Source organism: Bos grunniens, chromosome 18 (genome assembly GCF_055505025.1).
Source record: "Bos grunniens cultivar Pamir isolate PY7600 chromosome 18, Bosgru_T2T1.0, whole genome shotgun sequence".
NCBI classification, from domain to species: Eukaryota; Metazoa; Chordata; class Mammalia; order Artiodactyla; family Bovidae; genus Bos; species Bos grunniens.
The window spans coordinates 60,078,364-60,102,399 of NC_141182.1; the positions used below are offsets into that span (position 1 = coordinate 60,078,364).

The window sequence follows — 24,036 nt, forward strand, 5'->3', positions numbered from 1 at the left end:
GAATAAGGCCATAGAGATCTTTAACATTTACTTCTGAAGACCAGCGGGCCCTGACTGCAGGAGCTCCACAGGAACGGGGAAAACAGAGACTTCACTCTTAACAGGTGCAGATGAAGCCTCAAGCACATGGAGACGAAGCTGAGATGAAGGGCAAAACACAATCGTTTGCTAGGATCCTGGATGGTGAGACCTGCCTGCTGGTCTTGAAGGATCTCTGGAGGGTGGGGAGTGGGCTGTGGCTCACTGTGGGGACACAGATCCTGAGGGCAGAACTATGAGAGAGCACTCATCTGCATGAGGTCTCCATCTTGGCCCGACACTGGCTCCACTCAGAACATGTCGCTACAGCAATGAGGCCACTAAGGCCAAAGGATGAAAGGGCCAGGATGCAGCCCTAACTATCAGCAGACAGGCTGTCCAAAGGCTTCCTGTACACTTGCCTTTCGATGTAACTCTACCCACAAAAGTGTCAAGACCCAGTTCTAACCATCATTGTGCAGGCACAAGCCTCCAGACCAGCCTCACCCAGCAGGGTTGTTGGTCAGCCACTCAGCCGTGTCTGACTCTTTGCGACCCCTTGGACTGCAGCAAGACAGGCTTCCCTGTCTTTCACCATCTCCTGGAGTTTGCTCAAACTCATATCCATTGAATCGGTGATGTCATCCAACCCTCTAGTCCTCTGTCGCCCCCTTTTCCTCCTGTCCTCAATCTTTCCCAGCATCAGGGTCTTTTCCAATGAATTGGCTCTTCACATCAGGGGGCAGACACCAAAAGCAAGAAAAGTAGAGTCCCACAGCTTGCAAACCGAGTCAACAAATACCCGTGGGAAACCACCCTGCGATCAGATGTCCTCTGGCCCTTGGATCAGAATAAGGGTGCCTGGGATATCTCCTGCAAAGGGCCACTTCTCCAAGGTAAAGAAACGTAACTATGCTACAAGATAGATAAAAATACAAATAGTAATTTACACAAAACGAGGTGACAGAGGAATATGTTTCAGAGGGAGGAACAAGACAAAACCCCAGAAGAACTAAGTAATGTGGAGATAGACAATCTACGTGAAAGGGTTCAGAGTAATGGTAGTAAACATGATCAAAGAACTTGGGAGAAGAATGCATGACCTGAGAACTGAGAAGTATTTAACGAAGACTTAGAAAATATAACAACCAACCAAACAGAATGGAAGAATATAGTAAGTGAAATTTATAAAAAAAAAAAACACCAGAAACTAAAATGAATCAGAACAGGCTAAATGAGGCAGAAAACACATCAATGAGCCAGAAGGAAGAGTACTGAAAATCACCACTACTGAACAGAATAAAAAAGAACAAAAGGAGGAGATTTTAAGAGACCTCTTGGACGATAAGCCACTCATATTTGCCCTGTAGGAGTCCCAGAAGAAGACAGGAACGACCTTCGGAGGAGAAAACAGCTGAAACCACTCTAATCTGGGAAAGGAAACAGTCACCCAAGTCTAAGAAACACCAAGAGCCCATATCTAAATAAAAACTTCATAGTAAGGAGAAGACAAAAATCTGTAACAGATACATAATGAAAATACCCTCAACATCTTGAGATGTTAAGGTAAGCACCCACTTACCAGGTTGAATTCTGCCCAATGCATGAATCATTCAATAAAGCTAATGAGGGACTTCTCCAATGGTTCAGTGGTTAAGAATCCGCCTGTCAATGCAGAGCATCAGGTTCCATCCTGGGTCTGAGAAGATCCCACATGCCACAGGACAATTAACAGTGTGTGCTGAAGCTACTGAGTCCATGCTTTAGAGTGTGTGAGCTGCAACTACTGAGCCCTCGCATCTAGAGCATACGCTCCCCAGCAAGAAAAGCCAACACACACAGCAAACCTTGCATGCAACAACGAAGACCCAGCACAGCCAAAAATAAAAATAAAGCAGATGAGACCTTTAAGTTTATTTGATGAAATTTTTGTACATTAATGGAATTCAGTCTAAAATGAACTGCTGTGCTATTTGGATTACAGTTATATGAATGTTCTGGCATAGAGTGTAGAGAGAGTAACTTTAGTTACAAATTATGACTATGTAACCCCCAAATTTTATGTTGTTTGATTCCATGGTGACAAGAAATTGTTCTAGATTATTTAAACCTGAGAGCCGAATGGTGCCTTCTTAGCTTCTGTTATAAGTACTGAAGTGAGAGAAAACTGTGTTGATGGAATAAACACAATTCATCCAAGGTTGTGACATAAGGGTTTCTATTTTATTCATGGAAACAGGAAACCTTGATACATTCAGAATGTAGTTCTTTGAATACAATAGTAGCAAATGGTAATGATAGCTGTTAAATGTGATTCATTCACATACACATAATATCCTGGTTCAGATCAAACTGATGCTCAAAATAATTGCTCTGTGTCAGGGGACGTCCAACTTTAAGGGATCCAATATGTTGCATTTTTTTTCTTTAGTGTGCTGTTTCTCAAGGAGTCTCTATTCCTTACCAGTTCCTGGAAAATAGGAATGAGCAGAGCTGCATGCAGTTCTCAGGACTGAGATAATGAGAAAGGGCACCTGCTTGGATTCCTTTCAGTGACTCCCTTCAGTGACCTTTTACTTAAAGGTAATTAATCAGTTATGCCCCTCTTCCTTAGTATATGGGATGCTTTCTGGCCCTTTTAAGATTATTATTTGCTTGGCTTTGTTTTTGCTCAATTTTTTTTACTGACTAAAGCTGCCTTGTATGAAGATACATAAACATGCGTTTCTGCAAATAAAGCACCCTTGTTTTGAGACGTGGGTCCCCTGCTTCCTTCTTCTCGTCCACTCCAGTCCCCAGGTCCCGGGCTACAAAGACTGTGACAAGTGGCCCCCGAACAAGGACCTGGTGAATGCCCTTGGCAAGAACTGGAGCCAACTGTTAGGAACTACAGAGGTCGGTAAGTGCGGGGTTATACGACAAACGGCTAGAAAGCCCCACCACTTTTCTACTTTACTTCATCATTTATTTAAGGTTCAAGGACTTTCGGTTTTGCGTCAGTGGATAGAGGCTTGTCTCCGAACAGTGGTTAAATATAATCCCTGGCTCCCTGAAGAAGGCAGTTTCGATGTAGAAATTTGGAGCTGGGTTAAATAACATGTTGAACAAGCCGTAAGACGGGAAGAAAATATTCGAATAAATTTCTGGCCCTTGTGGGCCTTCATTTAAGCTGTGATTTTGCTATTTCAAGGCCATTCTAGCCCCCCTGATATTCATCAACAAGCAGAATGCTCATTATACGAATATAAATTAGATGATAAGACTCTACAGAAGGCCCAGTTACAGCAACATAAAATGTTTCAAAACTTTCCCACCATCCCTGCTCCGTCTGTCCCAAGTGCTCCTCCCCCTTCTCTTGTAATGGGCACAAAGCCAAAGGTCCCCTCAATTAGAGGACAAAATTAATCTGATGATGATTCTTCTGATGCTCTCTTTGACACTAAAGCCAACAATACTTTTTTTGCTGACAAGAAGCCCCTAACACACACTCATATTTATGAAAACAGACAATCCACTCATTGTCCTTCACGACAAAGCCTTTCTGATGTACTGGCTTTGCAATCGCAAGTCTCTGAGGCGGATGATCTTCTTGCCTTTCTTCTGTTAGGAAATGTTTATGCTAAAGGGCAACTAATACCGCAATAGGAACGCATTGAATTTTCTCACATGCAACAGGTGAAAAAGGCTGTATATCTGTACGGCCCTCATTCACCTTTTACTAAAGAACTTCATTGCATGCTTCAAAGTGAAAGTGAGGTTGCTCAGGCATGTCCGACTCTTTGTCACCCCATGGACTGTAGCCTTCCAGGCTCCTCTGTCCATGGGATTTTCCAGGCAATAGTATTGGAGTGGATTGCCATTTCCTTCTCCAGGGGACCTTCCTGACCCAGGGATCAAACCTGGTCTCCCTCATTGTAGACAGATGCTTTTATACCTTCAATAAAATCATTACTCAGCCATTAAAAATGAAATTCCATTAGTTGCAACAAAATGGATAGTCCTGTAAGTAAAAGGTCATTGAAGGGAGTCACTGAAGGGAATCCAAGCAGGTGCCCTTTCCCATGATCTAAGTCCTGAGAACTGTATGCAGCTCTGCTTGTTCCTGTTTTCGAGGAACTGATAAGGAACAGAGTCTCTGAGAAATGGCACACAAAGGAAGAAAATGCAAGACATTGGATCCCTTAAAGTTGAACGTCCCCTGACAATTTCCTCTTTTTTATTTTTTCATAATTGGGGGTGACTGTAGATACTTTTGTGAAAAAGGCCCGGACCAATTGAGTTTGTTTAGTTTGAACAATATTAGTTGAAAGGCATCAGTATAATACAAATATAATCACAAGAATAATTATCAGTGTTATAGCTCCAGATCCATTACTATGTGTAATGCTTTGAAACCATCCTCGAGGGTCTAGCCCAGATAATTGATCAGCTAGCTGGTCAGCTAAGGTTTCCAAATTGTTGGAAGAGAGTAGACTCTTAAAGAAGGTTCCAAAGGTTTCCCTTTGTAATAATTGTACATTTACGGAAGCGTTATCACATATGTTTTACAAGTGAAATTTTATTTGTTCCCAATAGTAGGCACCATAGTTGAGCCGAACAGGGGTAATACAAAATTGAGTAGAATTCCAGTCACATTTTAGCATAACTTGTTTTTGTAAATCTATTAATTGATATCTGACCCATTGGATGGCTGTTTTTATTTCCTGTATTTCATCTTGAACTTCTTCATTTACCTGAGCCTGAGTGGTCCACATAGTATGAGCATCTTTGGTCCAATTTTGAATAAAGTTGTGTGTTTGAACTGAGGTTTGTAAAGCAATGCCTGCAACAGTGGCAGTAGTGCAAATGGCTATTAATCCCAAAATGCCAAGAATTAACCATCCAATGAATCATTTAGATCATTAAAGTAATTGAGTACGTAGCAGCGAGGCAAGTCCTGCCATGGAACCCTCTTCCCAGTGTCGTTAAAGATCTACTGGCAACCATAGATTACGTCGAGATTGAAGAATCAAAAGGGATTCGTTTTTCAAAGAAACAGAGGAAATAAGACAAGTATACAACTTAAAGTCTTATTAAACTGCAAGTTCCCTATAGCTATAAAAAAAGGAAGGGGAACACAAGCTTGTATGAAATATGAATGATTATAATACAAGGAATAGTTATGTTTTATGACTATTATTATAGTGTTTTCTATTATGTTTTATATTATCATTATATGTTTGATGTTTTATAATAGGCTGGACTATGTATGGAAGGGCTTCCTGATCCTACTGACCATGATAAGTCATGTCCTAGTTTTACATTATTTTCCGCCCTCCCTGTTGCTAATTCACACACACTGTTGAATTTCGTAATTCAGGCTGTGTATTTCTAGGAAACACGGATGTGAATGAATCATATCTAATAAGTTGGCCCCTTTATCACACTGATTCCTTCCCAGAGACCATCATGAAACGCATGTAGCAAATGCGTTTGATCAATGTATTACCAAAGTCAAGCTCTTAGAGCTCACCACACTACCGGGGTCCAGCCCCGGCAGGATCCAGAGATACCCTCAGGAGGAACGGCATCAGCGAAAGAGGAAAGGTAAAGGGGAGAAAAAGAGGCTTGATCTTCCTTGGTTTCCACAGAAAGCCAATAATGTCCGTGACACCGGACTTGCTCTGTTCACAGAGACCACAGGCACCCTCTCGGTGGGGTGAAGACACAGGGCGTCCCCTCCCCTGAAGACGCTAGGCGCCTTCCCGATTGAGTCTTAGATGCCCGGCCAGATCAGTGAGCTCAGAGGGCCCCTGTACTGCAAAGAGTCATCCTTAAAAAGAGAGAGAGAGAGAGAGATAAAGAAAAAAAAGAATGACATGGGGATGCTGGGAGCCAGCAAGGGAGATCCCACCCATGAGAAGGTCATGTGGAAGAGACCTGACGAACAAGGTAGATCAGGACTCGAGGGACCCCCTGGACCTGCTCGAGCATCTACCCCAAAACCAGAATCTGTCTGTCTTACTATTTTGTGCCTTTCACCAACTCTTCTGACATCAACAGGGGGCTATCCCCAACCACCTTTCTCTGGAAAAAGTCAACATAGGGCTTTAGTTAATAAGTCTCCTAGGCATGATAGGAGTGTTTCAATTCAAACCCCTCTGATGGCTTTCTAGCTTGCCTGACAGGTTTATCCAGACTCTTGCAGCTACACATGTGATTGTTCACAGCCTCCCAACCGTGAGAGACACGGGAAACCAAAATATTCTAAAAGTCCTAATGGGCATAGAGCTCTTAAAGGGGTGAAAAATTATTAGAATAGTACTGTACTGGGGTAGTGGAGAGTGAAAAAGTTGGCTTAAAGCTCAACATAAAGAAAACAAAGATCATGGCATCCAGTCCCACCACTTCATGGGAAATAGATGGGGAAACAGTGGAAACAGTGTCAGACGTTATTTTTCTGGGCTCCAGAATCACTACAGATGGTGACTGCAGCCATGAAATTAAAAGACGCTTACTCCTTGGAAGGAAAGTTATGACCAACCTAGATAGCATATTCAAAAGCAGAGACATTACTTTGCCAACAAAGATTCATCTAGTCAAGGCTATGGTTTTTCCTGTGGTCATGTATGGATGTGAGAGTTGGACTGTGAAGAAGGCTGAGTGCCGAAGAATTGATGCTTTTGAACTGTGGTGTTGGAGAAGACTCTTGAGAGTCCCTTGGACTGCAAGGAGATCCAACCAGTCCATTCTGAAGGAGATCAGCCCTGGGATTTCTTTGGAAGGAATGATGCTAAGGCTGAAACTCCAGTACTTTGGCCACCTCATGCGAAGAGTTGACTCATTGGCAAAGACTCTGATGCTGGGAGGGATTGGGGGCAGGAGAAGAAGGGGACGACAGAGGATGAGATGGCTGGATGCCATTACTGACTCGATTGACGTGAGTCTCAGTGAACTCCGGGAGTTGGTGATGGACAGGGAGGCCTGGCATGCTGCGATTCATGGGGTCGCAAAGAGTCAGACACGACTGAGTGACTGATCTGATCTGATCTGATCTGTACTGGGGCCAGCCCCGGTAGGATCCAGGGATTCCCTCAGGAGGACGGCGTCAGTGATAAGGACAGTAAAACAGGAGAAAAAGAGGCTTGATCTACCTTGGTTCACACAGAAAGCCAATAAAGTTCCTGACACCGAACTTTCTTTGTTCACGGAGGCCGTAGGTGCCCTCTTGGTGGGGTGAGGATGCAGGACTCCATCTCCCCGGTGAAGATGCAGGGCACCTTCCCATTCTGGTCTTAGAAGCCCAGGCAAAAAAGGGAACTCAGAGAGTCCCTGTGCCCTAAGGATTCATCCTGAAAGAAGAACAGAGAGAGAAAAGGAGAGAAAAGGAAAAAAAGAATGGCATGGGGAGACCAAGCTCTGATGAAGCCAGGTCCCTACCTTTATTTTCAAAAGGAGCTTTAATACCCTAAGTTGTACATAGAGGATAGTAGGGGGTGAAGAGTCATGCAAAGTCACCAGTCCTTGACCCTTATCGAGACCAGGCTTTCTTTCTGCAAACTTATCATATACAAAGGCTTTTGGTGATTTTCATCATCTTCTGGCCAGGAGGCCTGTTAACATTTTATGACCCTTTGTTCTGATAAAGGTTAGTTAGCCAGAAAACTTATTTTCTCTAAAAGTGATTTGTATAAAGTTTGGCGCCACTCTCCAAAAGCACTAGATAAAGTTGCATTCCCATAGGGCAAAGGTGCAGTGGGCTGTAGCAAGGAAAGAATTTATTACCTCAAGGGTCTACAGTTGTTAACACCAAGGCCACTACTTATTTTTTCTATATATCAACTATATTAATTAAGATACTCCCAGGGACATAGTGGGCAAGGTATATGGAAACTTGGCAGGAAGCATTGGCTCAACAATGAATATCCTTTACCAGCTCTATTCTAATATTCTTAACTCCTCAAAAGGCTCTATACTATTTGAATATATTAAGCTCCCTGTGCCTCTCCCGGTTGGCAGGCTGTAAACAATCATAGGCATAGCTGTAGGAGTCCGGTTAAACCTGTCAGGCAAGTTAGAAAGCCATCTGACGGTTTGGATTGAAACACTCCTATTGTGATCAGGAGGCTTATTAACTAGAGCTCTAAGTTGATTTCCTTCAGAGAAAGGTGGTCAGGGATAGCCTCCCATTAATGTCAGAGGAGTTGGTGAAAGTGTAAAATAGTAAAACAGACAGATTCTGGTTTTGGGGTAGATGCTCAAGGAGGTCCAGGGGGTCCTTCAAGTCCTGATTTGCCTTGCCCATCAGGCCTCTCCCACGTGACATTGTCATGGGTAGGCTCTCCCATGCTGGCTCCCGGCAGTACTGGTAAAGGGCTTCATTGCTGTGCCAATGCTTGCTGCCAGCTGCCCATATCCCTTATCCATTGTGCACCTGGGAGTGCAGTAGTTAACATAGATGGAGTGTAAGAAAAACAAGTAGTAGCCTTGGAATTAACCACATCAGACCTTTGAGTGAATTGGTTCTTTCATTGTTGTAACTCACTGCACCTTTGCTCTGTGAGAATGTAACTCTGTTTAGCACTTTCTGAGGCTGACATAGATTAGAAATATAAAGAAAAAACACTTCAAGGGAAAATAAGTTTTCTGGTTGAGCAGCCTTTATCAAAAAAGGGTCATAAAATGTCCACAGGCCTCCAAGGCCAGAAGATAATGTACACAACATTGTTTATGGGAAAGGTATGCAGAAAAAAATCCTGGTTTCGATAAAGACAAAACAGATGTAATGTTTGGGCTGACTCTGCACGACTTTGCATCTTTCATTTCCCTCTAGGTACAAGTCAAGGTATAAAAGTTCCTTTTGAAAATTAAGTTATGGGCCTCACTCACCAAAGCTTGGTCTCCCCGTGTCATTCTTTCTTTCTTTCCTTTTCTTTCTTTCTCTCTCTCTCTTCTGCTTTCAGGATGACTCCTTGGGGCACAGGGGCTCTCTGAGTTCACTTTTTTGCCTGGGCTTCTAAGACCCGATTGGGAAGGCGCCCGGCGTCTTGACCGGAGAGAGGACATCGTGCATCCTCACCCCACCGAGAGGGTGCCTGCGGCCTCCATGAACAGAGCAAGTTCGGTGTGGGGAGCTTTATTGGCTTTCTGTGTAAACCAAGAAGATCAAGCCGCTTTCTCTCCCCTTTTACTTTCCTTATCACCAACGCTGTCATCCTGAGGGATTCCCTGGATCCTGCGGGGGCTGGACCCCAGCACGGGGAGACCAAGCTTTAGTGAGCAAGGCCCGTATCTTTATTTTTAAAAGGAGCTTTTATACCCCCAATTGTACACAGAGGAGAATTGAAGACACAGAATCATGCAGGGTCAGCAGCCCTTGACCGTTATCGAGACCAGGCTTTCTTTCTGCAAACTTATCGTATACAAAGGCTTTAGGTGATTTACATCATCATCTGGCCAGGAGGCCTGTTAACATTTTTCTTCTGATAGAGGTTAGTCAACCAGAAAACTTATTTTCTCTAGAAAAAAGGTGATTTTTCTAAGGTTTGGCACTACTCCCCGAAAGCACTAGATAAAGTTGCATCTCTATAGGGCAAAGGTGCATTGGGGTATAACAAGGAAATAATTTACTAACTCAAGGGTCTACAGTGGTTAACATCAAGGCTACTACTTATTTTTCTATATGCCAACTATATTAATTAACATACTCCCAGGGACACAGTGGGTAAGGGATATGGAAACTTGGCAGCAAGCAGTGGCTTAACAATGAACTCCTTCACCAGTTCTATTCTAATAATTTTTAACTCCCCGAAAAGCTCTATATTGTTACAATGTCTTAAGCTTTCCGTGCCTTTCGTGGTTGGGAGGCTGTAAACAATCACATACGTAGTTGTAAGAGTCCAGATAAACCTGTCAGGCAAGTTAGAAAGCCATCCAAGGGGTTTGGATAGAAACACTCCTATTGTGCCCAGGAGATTAATAACTAGAGCTCTAAGTTGATTTCTTTCAGAGAAAGGTGGTTGGGGATAGCCCCCCGTTAATATCAGAGGAGTTGGTGAGAGTCATAAAATAGCAGGTCCAGGGGGTCCCTCGAGTCTTGATCCGCCTTTGCCTGTCAGGTCTTCTCTGCATGACCTTTGTCATGGGTGGGATCTCCCATGGTGGCTCCCAGCATCTCCCTCTTTTTTATTTCTTAAGACAGCCAGATGCGAATCAGTCGCGAGCTTCTGAGTGCTCTGTCAGAGAGTTCTAACAATACAAGCAAGAATAATTACAAGAAGCAGAATTAGAGTGGCCACAGCAGCATAGCTGAAAATAGTAGACAGAATGGTCTTTCCTGAAATAAAGTTAGAGAATGTACGGAAAAAGTCACTTGGTACTCCTGCGGCAGTAAAATCTAATCGGGACTGTTTCACGGTCTTTATCTGATTATGAAGTTTCCCTAAATCTAAACTAGTGCTGGAGCTATTCCAGACACCTGAAATATGATTTTTAATCTTTTCCCAGTTATAATCTGTCTCGTTTACTTTCAGGGGCATTACACATATCCACTGGTAGTTGGCATGACAGGACAGTACCAACTTCACTTTTAATGCCTGTAATTCAGTCCCAATATGTATTATTGCTTCTACTAGGGCGTCTACCCTCATTTCTAGTTTCCTGTCTATAACTTATTGTGTGCCAATGTTAAAGAAACATTTTTGGACATAGCATCAACATATTGAGCAGTATGTACTTGTTGAGTCAATGATATTGCTGCCACAGTAACAGAGGTAATTGCAGTTATCAAAGCTGATATCCCCAAGATAAGTAAGCCCACAAACCGTGGTGATCGCATTAAATCTTGTGGTTGTTGTAGCACAGCAAGACCTTAGTTATCATACCAATGGGTGGTTACAGTCACAGGCACCATAAGATAGGGTGGACGTTGCACACCATAAAGGAGCAAACATTATATTGAGGGTTGAAACAAGATGAGAGCATACATTGTTCACAAGACACCACATTAGGTCCATCTGAAAAATTCATTTATATATTAAGTCTTTTGGAGTCAGTAGAGAAGAGAAAAACATAAGGAGAGGGTAGAGAAGCTAAAATAGAGTCAGATCAGATCAGTCACTCAGTCGTGTCCGACTCTTTGCAACCCCAACAATCACAGCACGCCAGGCATCCCTGTCCATCGCCAACTCCGGAGTTCACTGAGACTCATGTCCATCGAGTCAGTGATGCCATCCAGCCATCTCATCCTCTGTCGTCCCCTTCTCCCCTTGCCCGCATCCCTGCCAGCATCAGAGTCTTTTCCAATGAGTCAACTCTTCGCATGAAGTGCCCAAAGTACTGGCATTTCAGCTTTAGCATCATTCCTTCCAAAGAAATCCCAGGGCTGATCTCTTTTAGAATGGACTGGTTGGACCTCCTTGCAGTCCAAGGGACTCTCAAGAGTCTTCTCCAACACCACAGTTCAAAAGCATCAATTCTTCGGCGCTCAGCATTCTTCACAGTCCAACTCTCACATCCATACATGACCACTGGAAAAACCATAGCCTTGACTAGACGAACCTTTGTTGGCAAAGTAAGGTCTCTGCTTTTGAATATGCTATCTAGGTTGGTCGTAACTTTCCTTCCAAGAAGTAAGCGTCTTTTAATTTCATGGCTGCAGTCACCATTTGCAGTGATTTTGGAGCCCCCAAAAATAAAGTCTGACACTGTTTCCACTGTTTCCCCATCTATTTCCCAAGAAGTGATGGGACCAGATGCCATGATCTTCGTTTTCTGAATGTTGAGCTTTAAGTCAACTTTTGCACTCTCCACTTTCACTTTCCTCAAGAGGCTTTTTAGTTCCTCTTTACTTTCTGCCATAAGGGTGGTGTCATCTGCATATCTGAGGTTATTGATATTTCTCCCAGCAATCTTGATTACAGCTTGTGCTTTTTCCAGCCCAGCGTTTCTCATGATGTACTCTGCATATAAGTTAAATAAGCAGAGTGACAATATACAGCCTTGACGTACTCCTTTCCCTATTTGGAACCAGTCGGTTGTTCCATGTCCACTTCTAACTGTTGCTTCCTGACCTGCATACAAATTTCTCAAGAGGCAGATCAGGTGGTCTGGTATTCCCATCTCTTTCAGAACTTTCCACAGTTTATTGTGATCCACACAGTCAAAGGCTTTGGCATAGTCAATAAAGCAGAAATAGATGTTTTTCTGGAACTCTCTTGCTTTTCCCATGATCCAGCGGATGTTGGCAATTTGATCTCTGGTTCCTCTGCCTTTTCTAAAATCAGCTTGAACATCAGGAAGTTCACGGTTCACATATTGCTGAAGCCTGGCTTGGAGAATTTTGAGCATTACTTTACTAGCGTGTGAGATGAGTGCAATTGTGTGGTAGTTTGAGCATTCTTTGGCATTGCCTTTCTTTGGGATTGGAATGAAAACTGACCTTTTCCAGTCCTGTGGCCACTGCTGAGTTTTCCAAATGTGATGGCATATTGAGTGCAGCACTTTCACAGCATCATATTTCAGGATTTGGAATAGCTCAACTGGAAATCAATCACCTCCACTAGCTTTGTTCGTAGTGATGCTTTCTAAGGCCCACTTGACTTCACATTCCAGGATGTCTGGCTGTAGGTCAGTGATCACACCATCGTGATTATCTGCGTCGTGAAGATCTTTTTTGTACAGTTCTTCGGTGTATTCTTGCCATCTCTTCTTAATATCTTTTGCTTCTGTTAGGTCCATACTATTTCTGTCCTTTATCGAGCCCATCTTTGCATGAAATATTCATTTGGTATCTCTGATTTTCTTGAAGAGATCTCTAGTCTTTCCCATTCTGTTGCTTTCCTCTTTCTTTGCATTGATCGCTGAAGAAGGCTTTCTTATCTCTTCTTGCTATTCTTTGGAACTCTGCATTCAGATGTTTATATCTTTCCTTTTCTCCTTTGCTTTTGACTTCTCTTCTTTTCACAGCTATTTGTAAGGCATCCTCAGACAGCCATTTTACTTTTTTGCATTACTTTTCCATGGAGATGGTCTTGATCCCTGTCTCCTCTACAGTGTCAGGAACCACATTCCATAGTTCATCAGGCACTCTATCTATCAGATCTAGGCCCTTAAATCTATTTCTCACTTCCACTGTATAATCATAAGGGATTTGATTTAGGTCACACCTGAATGGTCTAGTGGTTTTCCCTACTTTCTTCAATTTAAGTCTGAATTTGGCAATAAGGAGTTCATGGTCTGAGCCACAGTCAGCTCCTGGTCTTGTTTTTGCTGACTCTATAGAGCTTCTCCATCTTTGGCTGCAAAGAATATAATCAATCTGATTTCAGTGTTGACTATCTGAAATCATGTATAGAGTCTTCTCTTGTGTTGTAGGAAGAGGGTGTTTGTTATGACCAGTGCATTTTCTTGGCAAAACTCTATTAGTCTTTGCCCTGCTTCATTCCGTATTCCAAGGCCAATGTTGCCTGTTACTTCAGGTGTTTCTTGACTTTCTACTTTTGCATTCCAGTCCCCTATAATGAAAAGGACATCTTTTTTGGGTGTTAGTTCTAAAAGGTCTTGTAGGTCTTCATAGAACCATTCAACTTCAGTTTCTTCAGCATTACTGGTTGGGGCATAGACTTGGATTACTGTGATATTGAATGGTTTGCCTTGGAAACAAACAGAGATCATTCTGTCGTTTTTGAGATTCCATCCAAGTAGTGCATTTCAGACTCTTTTGTTGACCATGATGGCTACTCCATTTCTTCTGAAGGATCCTGCCCACAGTAGTAGATATAATGGTCATCTGAGTTAAATTCACCCATTCCAGTCCATTTCAGTTCGCTGATTCCTAGAATGTCGACATTCACTCTTGCCATCTCTTGTTTGACCACTTCCAATTTGCCTTGATTCATGGACCTGACATTGCAGGTTCCTATGCAATATTGCTCTTTACAGCATTGGACCTTGCTTCTATCACCAGTCACATCCACAGCTGGGTATTCTTTTTGCTTTGGCTCCATCCCTTCATTCTTTCTGGAGTTATTTCTCCACTGATCTCCAGTAGCATATTGGGCACTTACTGACCTGGCGAGTTTCTCTTTCAGTATCCTATCATTTTGCCTTTTCATACTGTTCATGGGGTTCTCAAGGCAAGAATACTGAACTGGTTTGCCATTCCCTTCTCCAGTGGACCACATTCTGTCAGACCTCTCCACCATGACCCGCCCATTTTGGGTTGCCCCATGGGCATGGCTTAGTTTCATTGAGTTAGACAAGGCTGTGATCCTAGTGTGATTAGATTGACTAGTTTTCTGTGAGTATGGTTTCAGTGTGTCTGCCCTCTGATGCCCTCTTGCAACACCTACCATCCTACTCGGGTTTCTCTTACCTTGTGGTATCTCTTCAGGGCTGCTCCAGCAAAGCGCAGCCAATGCTCATGCATCCTCTACTCTTAAAAAAAAAGTAAGTAGAATTATTATTCTGGCCAGGTTAAAGTAATAGGGGCAGTAGCGGCAAGAGCTCTCCAAATTTCTGGTTGCCAATAAGTTTTGCCCTTAGCCGTATAGGAAAACATAGGAGGAGGAAGTTGATTATGATGCCATCTACTGGTGGCTAATGGCCAAGGAACTGAATATTCTTTCCAATTGTCCAATCTGCTGGTAAACTCATCATTGGATATTGGGTCCTGACCTGGATTTGGGTTGCTCCAGTCCTGAATTGTATAATTTCCGCCTCCCAGGATTCTGTAATCAATTCTCGAATTATAAGTACAAGATTTCCAAATCGGATACCCTAAGGACCATCTATGGTGTTCCATATGACATTTGAGGGAACAACATTATCACAATTTGGATATTCTGGTGGAGCTTTGAGGAACAAGGTTTTATGGGGGTCAAGGACCCTGGGCATACGAGTTTGTAATATCCAACTGACCGATCCCTTTTAAATGCAAATTTTAAGTTTGGGGAATCTGTCAGAATTGCTTTTTTAGAGGCTCCAATACATCCTTCTTTGGTAGGAGTAATAAAGCTTCCTGTATGACCAAAGTGGAAGTTAAAGCTAACAGGAACATCGTCTGTCAATGCCCTAAAGGTATAATTGAAATTAATAGGGTATTGATCCTTTGTATAGGAAGCATATGATCTTCCCAAAAGGCGAGGCTGATTTGTGTAGACCCGTAGAGGGTCACTGTTTCAAGTAACTACTTGGAAGGTCGGAAGATCTGGGAAATATGCCCAACAATTTTCTGGCCTCCATTATATACTTGGATACCCCAATCCAGTACGTTGCTGTCGAGGAGTTGGGCAAATTGGTTCAATTATTCCTGTCTGTTGTTTGCCTAATCCTTTTGATGGATCATAGCCCATATGGAGCATTTGGGAGATCACTTTATCATCGGGGCTGTAAAGTAGCACTCCCATTTGAGACAAAACATCTCTTCCCCACAGGGTAAAAGGAAGTGAGGGAACTATATAAGGTTGAAAAGTTCCATGGGTGTCTTCAATCTGCCAATCTAACATTTTTGCACTCTTACTACTGTGGGGGCTCTCCCTAATCCCACCAACTCGTTTTCAGTAGTATGTGTTGGCCAGGAGCTGGGCCAGTCCTTTCCTGCAATACAAGAAACATCTGCTCCTGTGTCTCACAGTCCCACAATAGACCTGCCACTAACCAAGATAGTTTTCATAGGGCGTTTCTGAGTAATTTCTGTCACCCAGAAAAACATATCACTGGACCCAAATCCTTTCTCTTGCCTCTCACTTTGAGTAGCAGTGTGCCCTATGGCAGTGTGATAAGGCAAAAGTAAAAGTTGAGCTATTCTTTGTCCTTGATGAATCTGTGTAGTTTTAGTTGGGGGTGAAATCATTATCTGAATCTCTCCTGTATAATCTGAATCGATCACTCCAGGGATAATTGTTAAGTCCTTGCATGGCTGAGGAGCTTCTGCCTACTATAATTCCTACCAAGCTTGTCAGTAATGGGCCTTTAACCCTTGTAGGGATTTTTATAGTAGGACTATCTGGTGTTAATATTGTTGAGGTGGTAGAAGTGAGGTCTAGTCCTGCGCTGCCTGGGGTTGCTCTGATGAGCTCTGTGATGGGACGAAGGGTTTGAATGGGTATAGTGTTGTTGCCCCAATCGTTGTCGGGGCCTGAGGCTGGCCCCTCTACCGGTTTCCTGACTGCTGGTCAGGAACTAGCAAGGTTCTGTTTTTATGGAACTTTGATCTGCAGTCCTTGCCCAGTGATATCCCTTCTGACAACAAGGGCAAGGAACCTTAGGGAGATTAGGAGTCACAGCCGTGGAGGCAGGATTTGACAGAGAAGAATCAGCTGTTTTTTGGGGGGCAAGCGTGCATAAAGTGCCCCTCCCGGCCACAAGAAAAGCAGGCTTTGGACAAGCCAGCATTCCAGCCTTGATTACTGGAATAATTCTTTGATGGGTTATTCTGGCCTGTAAAAAAGGATTGAACTGTCTGTTGATAAGAATCTCCTTTTATGGCTACAGCTATGGCAACACCCTGCATCATTGCTAGTCCTACATCTACACATTGCCTGATGTAATCTCCTATTTCCCCAGATTTTTTTATAGGACGTAGGATGGCCTGGCAGGTAGAATTAGCATTTTCAAATGCCAGTTGTTTTACCAATATATTAGCTGCCTCATTACTAGAAATTACTCTGTGAACTCCCTCCATAAGTCGTGACATAAAGTCCTCATATGGCTCTTCTGGTTTTTGTTTAACGTTTGAAAAGGAAGAGGTTGATTCTTTTCCTTGAGGCAATAATCGCCAGGCCCCAATGGCGAAGGCTGTTACCTGTTCTAAAGCCCTTTTGTCTAAACCCATCTGATCTCCAAGTGTTCCAAATTCACCAATTCCTACCAACATTTCCTTTACAATATGTCTTGGGCCATATCTGCCATTAGCATCAGCCTGCTTTTGGGCAAGATCTTCGTATTCAGTTCTCCAGAGTATATATTGCCCTCCAGATAGACAAGCCTTAGCAATTGTTTTCCAGTCATGAGGTGTCATCCATCTGGCCATCAAGGCTTCTAACAATGTTAAAGTATTCGGGGCTGTAGCCCCATATAAGGCACAAGCCTGTTTAAGTTCTTTAATTAGTTTCATTGGAAGGGGTTCCCAGGAGGAGACCTCTCCCCCATCCCATTCCTCAAACATTACGGGAAAACAAGCCTCAAGGTGGGGATCAAATTCATCCTCGGGGCCAGAAAGGACCCTCCTCCAGGGAACTCCTAGTGGAGGCCCCTTACCCCCATAACGGGGGGGAGGCATGGGGGGACGGGAGCCTCCCATGTTTCTCCTCTCCTGTTCCGGAGATCCTTTAACTGTCTAATGTTTAAACCTTATAGATGGTCTGATTGGGGATGTTTCTCTTAAGCTCTTAGGAGCATCCTTAGCTAAAAGGGGCCAATCCTCATCAGAATGGTATTGAGCTGCTGTTTCCTCTAAATCTTCCTCATCTTAAGGGAAAGCTGATCTTTCTTTTCATCCCTATTTTCAGTATGATGATCGGTGTCCATGGCAGCTAACGTGGCCCTTAATTGTTGATAGCTAAGTATACCCTCTTCATCTTTACTTTCCTCTTTAACATGTACCTTTTCAGATTCGTGAGCTGGATCTAAAGCATCTCTAATAATATTCCATAGAGAAAAGGTGTCAGTAGGGACCTTTTCTGGGCCATGCAAAGTGTAATAAGTTTTTAACTGTTTCCCTACTTTTTCCCAGGTGTCTAGGTTAACAGAGCCCTCTTCTGGAAACCAAGGACATTGCTCTTGTACAAATGTAAAAAAAGATTGAACACTAGCTTTCTTAACCTTAATTCCTCTTTTATTTAACAGTTGCAAGATTACTCCAAAAAAAAGTTGTCATTCTTTTGACTCATTGTTACCCACGCCAGAAATTTCTGTCTTTTTCGCTTCTCTCTACATGAAAAGAACCCACTTCCCACTCCATCCACCCTACCTATCTTATGCAGGGATGTTCGCAACACCCTGTGTGGGGTCCTAGCCGTCCGAAAAATGGCACAATGGGGGAGACTTACCCTTCAGGTGCTTGTTCCGGGCACCACTTACCAGGGTCCAGCCCCAGCAGGATCCAGGGATACCTTCAGGAGGAATGGCGTCAGCAAAAGAGGAAAGGTAAAGGGGAGAAAAAGAGGCTTGATCTTCCTTGGTTTACACAGAAAGCCAATAAAGTCCGTGACACCGGACTTGCTCTGTTCACGGAGGCCACAGGCGCCCTCTCGGTGGGGTGAAGATGCAGGGCGTCCCCTCCCCCGAAGACGCTAGGCGCCTTCCTGATCGAATCTTGGAAGCCCGGGCAGTTAAGTGAACTCAGAGGGTCCCTGTGCTCCAAAGAGTCATCCTGAAAGAGAGAGAAAAAGAAAAAAAGAATGACACGGGGAGACAAAGCTTCGGTGAACAAGGCCCGAAACTTTATTTTTAAAAGGAGCTTTCACACCCTTAGTTATACATAAAGGATAATGGAAGATACAGAGTCATGCAGGATCAGCAGTCCTTGACCCTTATTGAGACCAGGCTTTCTTTCTGCAAACTTATCATATACATAAGCTTTAGGTGATTTACATCATCTTCTGAGCAGGAGGCCTGTTAACATTTTTCTTCTGATAAAGGTTAGTCAACCAGAAAACTTATTTTCTCTAAAGGTGATTTTTCTGAAGTTTGGCACCACTCCCTGAAAGCACTAGATAAAGTTGCATTTCTATAGGGCAAAGGTGCAGTGGGCTATAACAAGGAAAGAATTTATTAACTCAAGGGCCCACAGTTAACATCAAGGCTACTACTTATTTTTTCTATATTAAAACTATATTAATTAATATACTCCCAGGGACACAGTGGGTAAGGGATATGGAAACTTGGCAGCAAGCATTGGCTCAACAATGATTTCCTTCATCAGTTCTATTCTAATAATTTTTAACTCCCCGAAATGCTCTATACTGTTAGAATGTCTTAAGCTTTCCACGCCTCTCATGGTTGGGAGGTTGTAAACAATTACATACGTAGTTGTAAGAGTCCGGATAAACCTGCCAGGCAAGTTAGAAAGCCATCCAAGGGCTTGGACAGAAACACTCCTATTGTGCCCAGGAGACTTAGTAACTAGAGCTCTAAGTTGATTTCTTTCAGAGAAAGGTGGTGGGGATAGACCCCGTTAATGTCAGAGGGGTTGGTGAGAGTCATAAAATAGTAAGACAGACAGATTCTGGTTTTGGGGGGTAGATGCTCGAGCAGGTCCACGAGGTCTCTCGAGTCCTGATCCACCTTTCCTGTCAGGTCTTCTCATGACCTTTGTCATGGGTGGGATCTCCCGTGGTGGCTCCCAGCACTACACAACAGGCCAATCAACTGAGAGACTACTTGTTGGGCAAGGAATAGTGACTTTATTCAGAAAGTCAGGAGACCAAAAAGATGGTGGACTACTGTCCCAAAGAATCATCTCTGATGAGTTAGAATTCAGGTTTATTTTACATGAAAAGATCGCTATAGCTTCTTTTCAAATATGGACTTACCGCAGTTGCTCAGTACCTGAAATAAAGTCATCAGAGAATACATATAGTGAAAAAGGTAAAGGATTTGCCACAACCACTGAGTCTGGGAAGTATGGCTCCACTATGTTCCTATCTTGTGACTTTTGGGTAAGATCCTTGCCACACACATTACATTGCTGTGTGTTTTCTCCAGGACAAATACTCTGATATTACTGGCAAGATGTTGAGCTGTGAGGATAGTATTTTTTTTTTTTTTCTTTTCTTACACTTGTGAAATTGGTGAGGAATCTTTCTAGAATGAATTCATGTTCTAAAGACCTAATAAATACATATATATCTGGCTTCTATCCAGTATGAATTTTCTCATGAAGCCTAAGATGTTGCCACATTCATGATATTTGTATGGTTGCTCAGGAGTATCAATTCTCTGACTAACAGTAGGGTATGAATTTTGAAGACTTCTACCATATACCACATTCACATACGTTTCCCTCATGTATGGATTTTCTGATGTTTAGTGAGTGCTGAGACCTGAGTAAAGGATTTTCCACACTTGAAACATTTGTAAGGTTTCACTATTCGTATTCTGCGATGACTTGTAAGGTGTGAATTTCGACTGAAGAACTTGCCACACTCATCACATCTGAAAGGTCTCTCTCCAGTATGAACTCTCCAGTGAAGTCAAAGATGTGGTTTTTGACTGAAGACTTTTCCACACTCATCACATTTGTAAGCTTTCTTACCAGTATGAACTGTCTGATGAGTTAAAAGGGTTAACATTGCATGAAAGGCCTTGCCACACTCATCACATTTGTAAGGTTTCTCTCCAGTATGAATTGTCTGATGACTTAAAAGGATTGACTTTACACTAAAGGCCTTGCCACACTCGTCACATTTGTAAGTCTTCTCTCCAGTATGTAATCGCTTATGACTTATGAACTGTGAAGCTTGACTAAAATGCTTGCAATACTCATTACATTTGTAAGGTCTCTCTCCAAATGAACGCTCTGATGCCCAGCAAGGTGTTAACTTCAGCTGAAGACTTTGTCACATATATCACATTTAAATAATTTCTGTCCTATATGAATTTTCTGATGTCTCCCGAGGTTTGGGCTGTCAGTAAAGGCCTTGCCACACTCATGACATTTGTAATGTTTCTCTCCACTATGAACTGTCCAATGACTTAAAAGGATTGACTTTACATGAAAGGCCTTGCTACATTCATCACATTGTAAGGTTTCTCTCCAGTATGTAATCTCTTATGACTTAAGAACTGTGAAGGTTGACTAAAATGCTTGCAATACTCATTACATTTGTAAGGTTTCTCTCCAGAATGAACACTCTGATGACCAGCAAGCTGTTCACTTTGCCTGAAGACTTAGTCACATATATCACATTTAAATAAATTCTGTCCTGTACGAATTTTCTGATGTCTCCTGAGTTGTGACCTGTCAGTAAAGGCCTTACCACACTCATCACATTTGTAAGGTTTCTCTCCAGAATGAACTGTCTGATGCCTTAAAAGGCTTGACTTCACACGAAAGGCCTTGCCACACTCATCACATTTGTAAGGTTTCTGTCCAGTATGAATTGTCTGATGACTTAAAAGGAATGACTTTACACGAAAGACCTTGCCACACTCATCACATTTGTAAGGTTTCTCTCCAGTATGAACTGTCAGATGCCTTAAAAGGATTGGCTTTACACGAAAGGCCTTGCCACACTCATCACATTTGTAAGGTTTCTCTCCAGTATGAACTGTCTGATGACTTAAAAGCATTGACTTTACACGAAAGGCCTTATCACACTCATCACATTTGTAAGGTTTCTCTCCAGTATGAACTGTCTGATGCCTTAAAAGGGTTGACTTTACACGAAAAGCCTTGCCACACTCATCACATTTGTAAGGTTTCTCTCCAGAATGAACACTCTGATGACCAACAAGCTGTTTACTTCGCCTGAACACTTTGTCACATATATCACATTTAAATAACTTCTGTCCTGTATGAATTTTCTGATGTCTCCTGAGGTGTGACCTGTCAGTAAAGGCCTTGCCACACTCATCACATTTGTAAGGTTTCTCTCCAGTATGAACGGTCTGATGAATTAAAAGGATTGACTTTACACGAAAGGCCTTGCCACACTCATCACATTTGTAAGGTTTCTCTCCAGAATGAACCCTCTGATGACCAGCAAGGTGTTCACTTCGGATGAAGACTTTGTCACATATATCACATTTAAATAATTTCTGTCCTGTATGAATTTTCTGATGTCTCCTGAGCTGTGACCTGTCAGTAAAGGCCTTGCCACACTCACCACATTTGTAAGGTTTCTCTCCAGTATGAACTCTCTGATGACTCAAAAGGATTGACTTTACAAGAAAGGCCTTGCCACACTCATCACATTTGTAAGGTTTCTCTCCAGAATGAACGCTCTGATGACCAGCAAGGTATGCTTTTCGGCTGAAGACTTTGTCACATATATGACATTTAAATAATTTCTGTCCTGTATGAATTTTCTGATGTTTCCTGAAATATGAGCTGTCAGCAAAGGCCTTGCCACACTCATCACATTTGTAAGGTTTCTCTCCAGTATGAACTGTCTGATGACTTAAAAGGAATGACTTTAAACGAAAAGCCTTGCCACACTCATCACATTTGTAAGGTTTCTGTCCAGTATGAATTGTCTGATGAGTTAAAAGTTTTGACTTTGCATGAAAGGCCCTGCCACACTCATCACATTTGTAAGGTTTCTCTCTGGTATGAATTGTCTGATGAGTTAAAAGGGCTGACTTTGCATGAAAGGCCTTGCCACAGTCATCACATTTGTAAGGTTTCTGTCCAGTATGAATTGTCTGATGAGTTAAAAGTTTTGACTTTGCACGAAAGAACTTGCCACACTCATCACATTTATAAGGTCTCTCTCCAGTGTGAATTGTCTGATGCCTTAAAAGGCTTGACTTTACACGAAAGGCCTTGCCACACTCATCACATTTGTAAGGTTTTTGTCCAGTATGAATTGTCTGATGACTCAAAAGCATTGACTTTACACGAAAGGCCTTGCCACACTCATTGCATTTGTAAGGTTTCTCTCCGGTATGAATGGTCTGATGAGTCAAAAGGGCTGATTTTGTATGAAAGGCCTTGCCACACTCATCACATTTGTAAGGTTTCTGTCCAGTATGAATTGTCTGATGAGTTAAAAGTTTTGACTCTGCACGAAAGACCTTGCCACACTCATCACATTTGTAAGGTTTCTGTCCAGTATGAATTGTCTGATGCCTTAAAAGGCTTGACTTTGCATGAAAGGCCTTGCCACAGTCATCACATTTGTAAGGTTTCTCTCCAGTATGAACTGTCTGATGACTTAAAAGGATTGACTTTACAAGAAAGGCCTTGCCACACTCATCACATTTGTAAGGTTTTTCCCTGTGTGCTCTGAGGTCTTGCGTTACTACTGAAGGATTCATAAAGTCATTCCCATATATACTAGAAACACTGGTTTGGGCACAAGGAGGAATTGTTTGAAGTGGTGAAAATGAGAAACTGTTGTTGACAGACCTCTCAACTTCATTATATTCAGAAATTATCCCACCAGTTTGAAATATCTGCAGTTTATCCTGAAAGTTAAATCCAAGCCTACTTCCAAACAGCTTGATTCCTGCATCCTTTCCATCATGTGAATCTATTCCATCAGGCACATTTCCATTAAGGCTTACAGGTGTTCCTTTGTAACTTCTTTTGTCATCTCTCCCCTGACACTCAAAGTCACACGTATTTTCCTGACTTTCCCAAAGATGAAAATGTTTGATATCACAGCTTTCAGGTCTTCCCAGCATCAATGTTTGGAATATTTCTCGTTTATCACTGTTCGCTTTGGGTTGTAAATGCTTGATCACATGTGTAGGAGAGATATCTACAAGATAAAAAGAACCAGAGGTATCCTGCTCAGAATAATTCAAAAACAAATCTTTCATGTTGAATATATATTACACCAAAAGTAATACTTACACCAAGTTGTGAAACACCACAATGATGACCTTAAGTTTTTAGAAACACTAAAGGAATAGAATTCTTAACCTAAGAAAGCATGATAACATAAATTCACCGTTAAGGTAGCCTAGTTTTAAAAATCATATGTGAAACACACTCACGTTGCACAATTTTAGGCCAACTATCAAAAGCACAGTATTTTTCTACCAGGACACCTAGGAACGTATAAAACAACAGTTGTCTCAAATTGAAAAGAAAAATATTACACTATCATTGTATTCTGCATACTTACTGTACATTAATAAATTCTAAACAATATATAATATATTGTAACAGTAAATAATCCAAAACCAAGCTTGCCCAATTAATAATTAACTATTGATAATTGTTTGTTTACAATTGAAAACAAATGAGAAAATGAAGAATATGACTAAAACAATTTTTGGAAACAGCAGTTTTCTAAATCTGCTATAGAACTACATACCCAAAAAGAAAAGGCATTTTCCAATATTAACAAGTAGTATGTGTCAGCT

General features: G+C 42.2%; 1 protein-coding gene and 2 long non-coding RNA genes across 11 annotated transcripts in view; all 3 read right to left on the reverse strand.

Moving 5' to 3' along the window:
• Positions 1 to 4,556: 4,556 nt before the first annotated feature.
• Positions 4,557 to 7,861, reverse strand: LOC147354480 (uncharacterized). The gene is made up of 2 exons (XR_015146456.1): positions 7,152 to 7,861; positions 4,557 to 5,830 (listed from the first exon to the last, which is right to left on the reverse strand). It is a non-coding gene; the product is annotated as an uncharacterized LOC147354480 (long non-coding RNA).
• A 1,413-nt stretch (positions 7,862 to 9,274) lies between these two features.
• Positions 9,275 to 16,224, reverse strand: LOC147354481 (uncharacterized). The gene is made up of 2 exons (XR_015146453.1): positions 14,372 to 16,224; positions 9,275 to 10,245 (listed from the first exon to the last, which is right to left on the reverse strand). It is a non-coding gene; the product is annotated as an uncharacterized LOC147354481 (long non-coding RNA).
• A 1,587-nt stretch (positions 16,225 to 17,811) lies between these two features.
• The window catches only part of LOC147354482 (zinc finger protein 610-like), a 30,731-nt gene continuing 24,506 nt past the window's right edge, over positions 17,812 to 24,036 (reverse strand). For 4 of the 9 annotated variants that reach the window (XM_086354189.1, XM_086354191.1, XM_086354188.1 and 1 more), the window contains one exon: positions 18,419 to 23,426. In XM_086354189.1, the coding sequence (XP_086210315.1) occupies positions 20,890 to 23,426 (2,537 nt within the window). In that variant the 3' untranslated portion in view covers positions 18,419 to 20,889. Of the gene's footprint in view, positions 18,371 to 18,418; positions 23,427 to 24,036 lie in introns of those variants that run through there. The other 5 variants (XR_015146450.1, XR_015146449.1, XM_086354193.1 and 2 more) reach the window with 3 other exon arrangements.